The 11,610-nt window shown below is 30.2% G+C and overlaps 1 protein-coding gene across 2 annotated transcripts; it reads right to left on the reverse strand.

The window, feature by feature from the left end:
* Nucleotides 1-1,288: 1,288 nt before the first annotated feature.
* On the reverse strand, nt 1,289-11,509 carry LOC134695946 (histone deacetylase complex subunit SAP30L-like). 2 transcript variants are annotated; one of them, XM_063557442.1, is made up of 7 exons: nt 11,231-11,509; nt 9,189-9,358; nt 8,158-8,225; nt 6,844-6,997; nt 4,678-4,800; nt 3,521-3,619; nt 1,289-1,911 (listed from the first exon to the last, which is right to left on the reverse strand). In XM_063557442.1, exons 2-7 carry the CDS (start codon nt 9,330-9,332, stop codon nt 1,789-1,791), a joined length of 711 nt encoding a protein of 236 aa, XP_063413512.1. In that variant the 5' UTR covers nt 9,333-9,358; nt 11,231-11,509; the 3' UTR covers nt 1,289-1,788. The 2 variants fall into 2 exon arrangements, with proteins under 2 accessions (XP_063413512.1, XP_063413511.1); XM_063557441.1 differs by having other exon boundaries at nt 11,243-11,500.
* Between the last annotated feature and the right edge of the window lie 101 nt (nt 11,510-11,610).

Genomic DNA, 11,610 nt, shown 5'->3' on the forward strand with positions numbered 1-11,610 from the left:
CAACAGACTTTATATTCATGTTTTTGTCTTGAATTTACATTTAATTTGCAGTAAACAGTCATCCAACATCAGCATCAAATAATCTCTGTGTACCATTGGCAATTATGATGCATGTGTAAATATTAATGATTGGTAATGTAAAATGAGATTTTTATGCATCATGATTATTGCATAACTTTCCTTTTCTATTAAACATAGCACTTTTAATAATAATACTTTAAAAGTAATTATGTACCAGTAAATACTGAAATTTTTTTATATAATCCGGGACTTTCTATCCTAACGGGAGTATTCACTTATAACAATGTCCATACAAATTATCACAGTGATCTCGGCTGAGCTGATGTCACATGACTTTATAGCTATCATTTCACATTTACGAAGTGTTCTTCATAACTATATGTTCAGGTTAAACAAAAAATCGTTTATATGAAATTTTATACATTTTATCATTGCAAAATGTTGTTTTTTAAAAGATTTCTCAGATCGTTTTTTAAATATTGATCTTCGAACTTTGAAGTATTTGTTCGTTTAATTTTCAGTAGCCTCCATCTTGTTGGATATGGAAACCATTTTACACAACTAGGATGTTTGTTTAAAACGATACGATTCATCATTCTTTCAAAATCTTATATTTTTTGTCATCGTAAATGGCTATCAATCAGATTTTATATTAACTAATAATAATTATATAATTACAATGAACTGTGAAATAGGCAAATAACTACAAGCATCATATATCAGAGATCCGGAACTAAGTTAATTGTTGGGTGGAAGCTTTGAACAGGCGGCTTAGTAATCAGTTTAAATCAAGAGACGAGTCCAGATAGTATAGAAAGTCCCTGATATAATATATAGGATTTTATGTATTATTCATGATTACAAATTTATTCCTTAAAATTAAGCCAAAATGCATGTGGAAAGTTGGTCTCATATAAATGAGCCAATGGTACTATATTATAAGCAATAAGCAGCTCTGAAAATGTTGAATGAGAAGACGTTTTTTGTAACACTGAGGCTCCCACAGGGTACCCCCTCAGGTTGCAAGAGGTTGTTTTTAAGGGAAATGTACAGGTCGCAGGTCGTTTTTCCCAATACAGAGGACAGAAGTCAATCAGAGGTCGTTTTTTCCTTAATTTTAGAGGTCACAGGTAGTTTTTAGAAGGTCCTTAGGTCGGAAGTCGCCTCTAAAAAGCCCAGAGGTTGCAGGTCGTTTTTGACCCTGTGGGAACCTCAACACTTGCAAATGAAGATAATTTTTGAGTGTAAATATATACAACAAGCATCCTAATCATAAAAGATTTTTATTCCTTATAATAGCTAATGAAATGGCATCAGTAAAGTTAAGTGTACAGGTGTGACATGTATTATATATTGGTACAAACTTCACATATGTGTGGATTTTCAAATGATTATTAGCGACAAAAATGCTAAATAATAAAACATATCTTCAGACTAAGCAGTATTACAATACATTATATAAGTAATATTGTTGCACAAGTCCATAAGAATATTCATTAAAATCTACTTTTAATATCTGCAGTTCGTAATTGTGCAATGAAAAATGAAAATAAGCTAGATTTTTCAATACTTGGTGCTATCATTTATACTTAAAAATTAACAAGCAAACAAATAATGTGTATACTTAACTCTTGACTTTTTGAGTAGTATTAGTACATAAATTCCAAAATTTTAAATGTAAAGTAAAATGATAATATGATTTAGCTTTAATTCAGTCAAACTGAAGATGACAAATACATTGAATGAAAATCTAGATATATTTATTCATTAGTGAACAGTTTCTAAATGTTTCTGATCAAATCTGCTTTTGTAATTCTTTGCCATGTAGATGAAGTAAGTCAATGCTTCTTTTTCTATGACTGGAATACCTTTGAAATGCCTGGCTACAATCTGAGAAAGAAAAAAGAAAAAAAAGTATATTAGAACATTTTTGTACCAGCAATTTATATATTCAAAACAATAACGCTAAATGGCTATATGTGGCACTTATGTACCCTGATCACATTTTTTTTTTAAATGTTGACACCACTGTTGCAAGAAGCAAAACACCTAATATAAAAAAGAAGATGTGGTATGATTGCCAATGAGACAACAATCCACAAAAGACCAAAATGACACAGACATTAACAACTATAGGTCACTGTATGGCCTTCAACAATGAGCAACGCCCATACCGCATATTCAGCTATGAAAGGCCCTGATAAGACAATGTAAAACAATTCAAACGAGAAAACTAACAGCCTTATTTATGTGAAAAAATGAAGTCTAGCTTCCAATTTCTATCTTTGGAATATTGTTATCATGACTGAATCCAAATGGAAGATATGCATTTTTTTGATTTGCTTTATATCAATAATTAATTTTAAAGTTGGAAATCTTACTGATTCCAGAAAATATCAGAATACATCTATTATGACATTTTAGTATGAATCAAATAATAATATAAACAAGAGGAAAGTGATATTCCCAACACAGAGGGCCCTACCAGAGTAAATAAGTTAATTGTGAGGCTTTTTTAACAGTATTATTACTGTTTAAAATGCCTCACAATTTGCTTATTAACTCTTTCATTTTCTCAACAACAGAAAATTGACACTACTATTATGATTAATGTATCCATAATCTTATTAAAAGGGGTAATAAAGAAAGTTAGAGAGTGAGAACAATATTTGAACATAACTTTCAATGAACAATAATGTCCTCATACAGGACACACTTTCTAATAGTGGCAAATACTAAGGCTAGTTTCAATACCCAATCCATTGTTTTTATGAGTTAGAAAAAATTATAACTTTTAGTAGTCATCTAGGTAAGAAACTTTGAGGACTTATTTTAACTTGTTTTAAAAAAAGTATCAAAAGCCAATCTTTTTAGTTAAAATTGGAAAAATTGTATTTTAAGGTGGTACCTAACACTAAAGGGAGATAACACTGTAAAATCAGCTAAATTTTTTATTTACGTTGTGTTGTAAAAAGGATATCAAGCTTCTCAATGATCAAAATTGGTGTTTGTCAAACTGCTATATAACCAGTGTAATTTTTCTGACAAAACGGATGGTTCAAAATTTTTGAAACTTTTATATTTTTGTACAAGGATCGAAGTAAGCACTTTGACAAAATTTTATGAAAATTTAACTAGCCGAATTAATTTTAGTGAAAGTGTTGGGTACCACCTTAAACGATATAATCCTTGACAGTAATTATCTTCTTGTTGAATCATTAACTTAAGGCCAGAAATTGCCATTGAGTTAGAATCAGTTTAAACGAAGTAAAAACATATCTGACTTGAAAAAAAAAACACTTTTAAAACTGGCTGCTAATAGTTACATATATGTAAAAGTAATACTTTCTTTACCCCTCGAATAGTATACATGGCTGTTTCTCTGTTTGCAGATTAAATTATTAAAACATTTTGACCTACCAATTGCAACCCTTTTTTAAGCAGATGACAGTGTTAAACATGTTTATCTTTTTATTGTTGCATAAGCTAATGAACTTACATCTGATAACTGTGCCTTGTTCATACCAGGTCTGGTTGGCAATTTAAAATGTCTTTTATATCTCCTTAATGTGTTCACAGGCATTTGGAAAAAGTCAATCTACAATGGATCAGATCAGAGTTATCTCCCATACCTGACACATCATGCTAGTACAATACTGTGGATTCATTCATATTCTTTGGATACCAATTTTGGTTGATTTCGTTGGAACAGAGGAACCACAAATTTAAATGTTCAATCTTCTAAAGGAATGCATGGAAACTTTGCCCTAACATCCAAATTAAATATCCATGAAAATGCGTTTTCCTCAACTACGAAAATTGGTACCCATGAAAATAAATGAATCTACAGTATACTACAAGTATTTATTGCCTTTCTCAGAATTTAACATGTATGTTTTTATCTTTGATGTTAGTAAGATGGAGAATAAACTTTAATTACTAATCAATTAACCCTTATAAATAAAACAACAAAAGAATGCTTTTTTGCTCTGGATAAATTCATTTTTCATATAAAAATACAGCTCAAGGAATATCTGCAATTTGTGAAGATTCATTTATTTTTGTGGGAATCCATTTTCGTGGATATTTGATTTCAAAGTCTTGATGAAATCTGCATATAAGACTATCACTGACTATAGAAAATTTGTTACTCATTCAATATTTATTTTTTTGGTTCACCAGTATAAACAAAATGCACATTAATTGGTATCCTACAAACATTAAATGAATTCTGACAGAAAAATAGCATCAGTTTCCCAATCATGTACAAACAATAAGAAATCACAAAACAATTATCAGTAATAGATTTGATTTTTTTTAGTAAAGATATAAATATTTCCTTAATTATTCAATTCTTCTACATTATAGACCAACAATTAGTTTCAGAAAGTAAATCACACAAAGATGGTACCCACTTTCCCTGCCTGCACTTTATCCTTTTACTATAAGTTCATTTGGTACAAAAAAATAGCCAAAATTTGCTTTGGATTATAAAGCAGATTTGTTCATTTGTAAAAGTGGAAATTATCTTATTACTGAAAGGTTGTTCTAAACAAGATGTTAAATATTTGTAAGGATCAAATTGAAAAAAATCGCTTTCTAATTTAGTGTTGGATTACAGCAGTTTTAATTACTTTTTTTTAAATGTTTATATACCTCTGGGATATCCTCATCCCCATCTGGAGAACCGTTATCATCTTCTGAATCTTTTCTTTTCCGTTTAGTTCTCACACTCTGTATAACATTCTTATGGTAATCACAGATATAGATATGGGAAACCTGTGGAGAGAAAACATTGATGAAAAACTCATCTATGATAATTTGGTACACCAGATGATTTCATCTACATAAGACTTAGAAGTGGCACAGAACTCTAAACAGTTGCAAAGCCAAGCCAATGATTATAAGATTCCATGTCATGTTTTACAGAAGTGTTATATGCACGTTTATGTATACATTCTAGCATAAGTATATATATATATTCCAAATTCCAAAACAGCTGCAGTAGCAAGGCTTCCAAAACGGTCATATATTCCGGTCATTTGTATAATGTCTTGTAAAAGTCCGGCTGGGCAAAACATAAAACGGTCATCTACTTTTTAGTTTCAAAGGCTTTTTCGGTCATTTTAACATATATAACATGTATAAATTCACGATCTTTTTGACCCAACTTTTTGCCTTTAACAGTCATACATTTTCGGTCATAAAAGTGACATGATGATTTTAATTACTATCAAAACAACCCCATCTTCAATATTTTCTAATTTTAATCAAGGCCAATTAGTTGTTGGACAGCTGAAAACTACCAGTTCAGGTGACAGGTAAACTATTTTCAGTACCGGACATCGTATAAATTAATCGGTCCATTCACAATTATTTTTGTACATTTCAGCGGTTTGTTTCTAATTGATTTAGTCCAAAAGATCAAATTTATAATAAATACATTTATAAACTTGATTTGATGAATCATTTAAAAAGGTTTCACATGAAAAATCGTCAGAACTATGTTGTATGAACAAGAACACGTGTGTGCATGTGCACAGGTGGGAAATTCAATTATGCATTCTACATTTCTTCAAAAATGCTAAAACTATCATTGATACCTGTATCTAACGTTCGTTTTAAGTATTTTGTTGAAGAAATTAAGTGGAAAGAGCTTCTTTGCTCAGTCGTGCTATGTAAATGTACACGGATTTTACGTATCCGTTTATGGTCCATGTTTTACCATTGTCAAATCAACATCTGGTTTTGAAAAATGTGACTTAAAAGCGAAAATGAAGTTCTAGAGAACGTCATTTTGCACAAATAAAGAGTCTAACGCAGATATGAGCACACTGATGTACACACTCTGAATGATGCAATGCCAATTTTAACAGTTTATGTCAGAACATCAAATTCATATCAAAGTAAAGTTTAATATTGTTTTAAATCTAATGTCAATCATTGGGATGGCCATCTGATAACCATAATTGCCTTTTGTGACTTAGTCATAGGGATTAAAAATTCGGATCAGATATAAAATGTCCGGCTGGCTCAGAAAAATTTTGGAAGCCCTGTGCAGTTGTAATTATATGGATAGCAAAGAAGTTGTATGTTACAAAGCATTTTCTATTGCATGTCTGTCTGTAATCCTTTTCCAACAGTAAAACTTTGGATCCAGTTGGAGTGTTTTTGAATCCAATCTTTTACAATTGCCAATATCAGGTTTGCAGGTTTGATATAGTTTTATTACATAGGACCATGACCATTGAATTGAGCTATGTCATTCAACTAGCAAATAAGTCATGCAATATTCAAATTCTTATCTATCTTTTCACAAATTGACTGAAGGGTCAAACGCGTCTATGATTTTCATGTAGTGTAGGTTTTCTTTATTGTCATCATATTTATAAGGTATATTTCCTTTGTACATGTTGTATATTGTACATAACCATTGTATACTGTACATTACCTTTGTATATTGTATATTACATTTGTATATTGTACATTACCTTTGTCAGTGTTTGGATATTGTATATTACCTATGTATATTGTATATTACATTTGTATATTATACATTACCTTTGTCAATGTTTGGATATTGTATATTACCTATGTATATTGTATATTACATTTGCATATTATACATTACCTTTGTCAATGTTTGGATATTGTATATTACCTATGTATATTGTATATTACATTTGTATATTATACTTTACCTTTGTCAATGTTTGGATATTGTATATTACCTATGTATATTGTATATTACATTTGTATATTATACATTACCTTTGTCATATTTGTCAATGTTTGGATATAATATAATATATAATGACTTACACTATCATCCCTAACAAGTTTCAGTTTTCTCTGTTGAACTATTTTCTGTATTCTCTTGCTATAGCTTGCATTACCAGCATGGTTAGTACATCTATTTGTGTTGTCAATTAAACAACAGATCTGGTCATGACCATTACGGCTGTCTTCTTCAGTACTGAAATAAATCATAAGCATACCATCATCTCTGAAAGATTACCCTACTGTATACTACAATTACTGATGACGAAACAATTATTCATTTAAAAGAATGGTAAAACCATCATGATATATGTCAATACAATTGAAAATTAGATAGGGAATGTGACAAAGAGACAATAACCTGATCAACAATGCAATGCAATGTAAATAAATATGTTTTTCTGTATACCTTTGTCCAAATTAGGTAATACAAGAATAAAATGATATACAACATGACCATAGAGCAAAAAACACACAAAAGTTACCAATGAATCTTCAAAACAGCTAGAAAATCCTGCACCCAGAAGAAGGCTTCAGTTGGTATCTGAACAACAATCTGCACTAGTTCAGTGAAAATGGGTGTCACACTAAACTTTTTATTTACTAAATTAATAGCTATGTGTGTTCCTTAAATTGTAATTTCAGACAATATTGTTTTCATAAAAAGTTGCTATATCTTTTAAAATGTAAATCTGTACCTTAAATGTTGACACAAACAAATGTATAAAAATAAAAGATAGAGCGCATAACAGGAAACTTGATTGACTTCCAGTTGTACAATAGTTTCCGTTCATTATATAATTATTTTAAAATATTCATCAACTCTACAATACAAATGACCAAATTTTTCATTGGAAGGATTAAATACGGTAGATTAAATAGATAACTGAGAAAAAAATCAAGGATTCTGCAATTTATGTTGTTAAGATATAATTAATGGCATACATTTTCTAAATAAAACAACCTATAATTTTCATTGCAATCTTGAATTATACCCCAAAGCAGAACATTTAACTCATAAGTTCTAGTAAACACACTTAGGACCGTTCCATAAATACATACATTAGACCCAGGAAAGCAATTTGAAATCTCATCTATGAGTGGATATTTGAGTGGAAGTGGAAGAGAAATGTATAAATATATAGATTATTAATTTACAGAGTGTCTTTCCAGTTTCCTAGGTACTGAGTTTATCTAAATGGTACAGGTTTTTAAGTAAAACTGATTTATAAGAAGGTCTGTCACCAGGTATTTTCAAATCTTAATATAAATAAACTGGAATTGAAAAGCAGGTATTGTTTCATTCTGCCAGTGCTTTTTTCGTCAATGATCATTTATTTTTAACTTAAAAACTACCTCTGCTTAGGTCTATGTAACCATAAATGTGTTTTTCTTCTCCTTTTCTTTCCTTCTTTTGCTGATCCCTGTAAAATAAATCAAATCTTAGAGAAAAATCACATAATAGGTAGAGGATACCACATAAAAGTTCATTTCTTTTCATATAACTTTCTGAAATATATATACACTAGCCTAAATTGAACAAAAAAATAATTGCTTTCCTGTATGTTAAAATTAAAATGCTACATTGATGGGATGCCCACTAAGCTCTTTACTGACCTATATTTTTCATTTTAATATATAATATACTAAAATCCAAGGGCTTTTGAACAGTCTAATTGTATTGTACCTATTTAATTAAATTCTATGTATCTATGCTAATCAATGTTCTTTTTCCTTATTATATTATCAATGTATTCTTTACATGCCCCTTGTGGGCCCTTAATTGGTAATAAAAAATAACTTCTCTTATTTCTTATATTGTCTTTCTGTATAAACATCAAAGTCCTAGGACAAGTTGAATTCCAACTTAATAATTAGCCCAATAAAAACAAAATGTGTCACTTTCAAGCCAGAAGCTCATTTAGTGGGTTTTTTTTTAATTGTTCTGTGTTATTGACTAAAATTATCCCCATGTACATGTACATGTGTCTCTTTTAAATTGTTCACATCTGGTTTACCTCAGATCTTTTAAAGCTTTTCTGTTATTACATTGATATCTTGTTGTCACTTTGGCATAAATACATGAACATGTACATCATCATCTCCTTTAAAATGTATTCATGATATCAAAGAAATTTTGCTTTTAATGTCCACTTGATTACAGAAGTGTGCAACCTTTTAAATCAGGTGTTTATGCACATTGTGACCTTTGTGGTGTTTATATATTCACAGAGTGACCTTTAGATGTTAGGTGTGTTTTTTTTACACTCTCATTCTTTCTGTTTTTTATTTGATAGTTGCTTTATTAGCATTCACACCACAAGTTTTATTTTTATCTTCAGTCGCTAAATAAGAAACTAATATATTTTCATAAGATTTTCAAATACCTGACTATTTTCGTCAAACTGGAAATCACCAGTTTTATTATTCATGGAATCTTCTGCAGCTTTACATAGTGTTGGTAGGGCTGAGTAACTATGTATAGCATGGCTATGGTTACCAGAATACAATGATGAAACTTCAGAACTCATAATTCTACTGGGAATCCATTTAAATTCTGAAATGAGCATCATAAATCTATAATATAATTATTTCTTCAAAAGGGAGGCAAAATTTATCAGTGATATATTCAAAATCACAAGTTGAAAAGCAAACTGAAAATGGCATGCTAAAAAGCAATAAAAAGCCAACTAACATACTAGAAAAACAAAGATTGAGCCAAACAAACTCTTCCAAAAACTGTGGTAATCACAAGAGCTTCAGTAGAGTAAGCAGATCCTGCTCCACATGTGAATCCAGTCATTTTGCTAAGGTAAGTATAAACCTGTTAATAAGTAAAATTGAGAAAGGAAATGTGGAATGTGTTAAAGTGATATCAACCCGACCATAGAGCAGACAACAGCTGAAGGCCACCAATGGGTCTTCAATGTAACAAGAAACTCCCGCACCCGTAGGCATCCTTCAGCTGGCTCCTTAAAATGTATATGTATACTAGTACAGTGATAATGGATGTCATATATACTTAAATGAGGTGGGGTTAAACATGTAACTTTTATAAGATCTGTTTATGATAAGTGTATTAATTTAGTAGGTATCATTCAAGCATTTTTAACTTATGAAATTATGAAATGCACTATGTTAATAAATCTATCCTTCCACAGAGTAGTACTGGTGAACAATTATATAATCTGGAGCCAAACATCAGTACCGGTACATTGTATTATGAAAATAGTCTATTGACTGAAATTAGTGAAATTTACAAGAAATGTGTTACAAGGATGCTTTTTATTAGTTCATATTAATTAAACTTTGTTTCCTGAAGCTATATTCAAACAAATGTACACTGATTTTGGAACATTTCCTGCAGATATAGTATGCATCTGTTATATTAGAAAAGTCTTACAGCTAGGAGTTATAACAATTCTACAAGGCCATAAAAAAGAACATGTTTATTTGCCCTAACCCTACCTAACCTGAAAATAGCTGCCTTCTTTAAATCTTTTGTTGTCCTGATGTGATCAGATAGGCATGCAGATTTATCTCTTAGCCGAAAAAAAGAAAATGCTAACCTATCTACCCACAGTTTCAACCATTGAGTAGGGTTTGGACATATACAAATATTTTTAAAGTGTGGCCAAAAGCAAGAGGTTATAACAAGTGATTAAATTAGGGACTGAAAATGCCATGATGACCACATTAAGTGACAGTGTTAATATAGTCTCTAGCGTGAGCAGTGTATAACTTGCAATTTCTCAATTTATTTTCTTGATATTTTATCCATGAAATTTATGTCTGAACATTTCTGAATCTTTATGTCAATTAGTGATTTGGTCTAGTTAAAAAAGATTAAAAAGTATAATGTATGAAGCTGTCAAACTGAATTTTAGACCCCGTTATCATTGAATTGTTCATTTTGAGTTAGAGCTGGTAGACTTTTCTATAATATTTATATTAATCATCAAAATAGTACCAGAAGTACACTTAACCGTAAAAAAATATAGAGCCGGTGTGATTTTTTTTAAATATAATTAATTTTTAATAACTGTGTTCTCTGCCTTTCCTATTAATAATCTTTATATAAACTCAAGTATTTACTAGTAAAATTCAAATATATTTGTATAGGCTATTATGACAGATCCTTGGTACATGTATAGGGGATGTATACATATAGATGGGTCTGTGTAATGTGCATCTAATAAATAAACTAATACATTATGAGACGACCCTGAGTGAAATACGGTAGAATTCATAAATTATATTGTTAAAATGGTCAACTTTCTGTATGTATGTGAAACTGTTACTCTAGTCCGTCAATAAAAAAATGAAAATTATAAGTTGAATCAAATTTACAAGATTTACAGGTCTTTCTGCAATCGTATTTGGTTTCTCCAAAAAATAACTCTCTTCTAATGAACTAAAGAATACTCACGACGTCACTTACAGGGAAAAAATGTCTGTTTATTCAAAATTCGTTTAATTTGGTTTTCTCTACACACTAAAACCTCAATCTGTCAACAAACACACAACTGTGTTTTAGTTTGAAATGGCGGCTGTTGTGTACATGCATTGCAAGTTCATAGGTTAACACGCCAAATATGGCAAAAAGACTCCGCCCATATATTTATATTTTGTTTTCTTGAAATTTTGTTTAGATTTGCCAAAGCATAATTTTTATAGATAATTATTTTTTTTATTGTTTGTTTCTTGAAAAATAACATTCAGATGCATATTTTCAAATTCAGTCAAGTGTTGCAGTCACAATGATCTCTATTTGTTTACAACCAATGTGATTTTCAAACGTAAGTCACA

Source organism: Mytilus trossulus, chromosome 14 (genome assembly GCF_036588685.1).
Source record: "Mytilus trossulus isolate FHL-02 chromosome 14, PNRI_Mtr1.1.1.hap1, whole genome shotgun sequence".
In the NCBI taxonomy this organism is placed as follows: Eukaryota; Metazoa; Mollusca; class Bivalvia; order Mytilida; family Mytilidae; genus Mytilus; species Mytilus trossulus.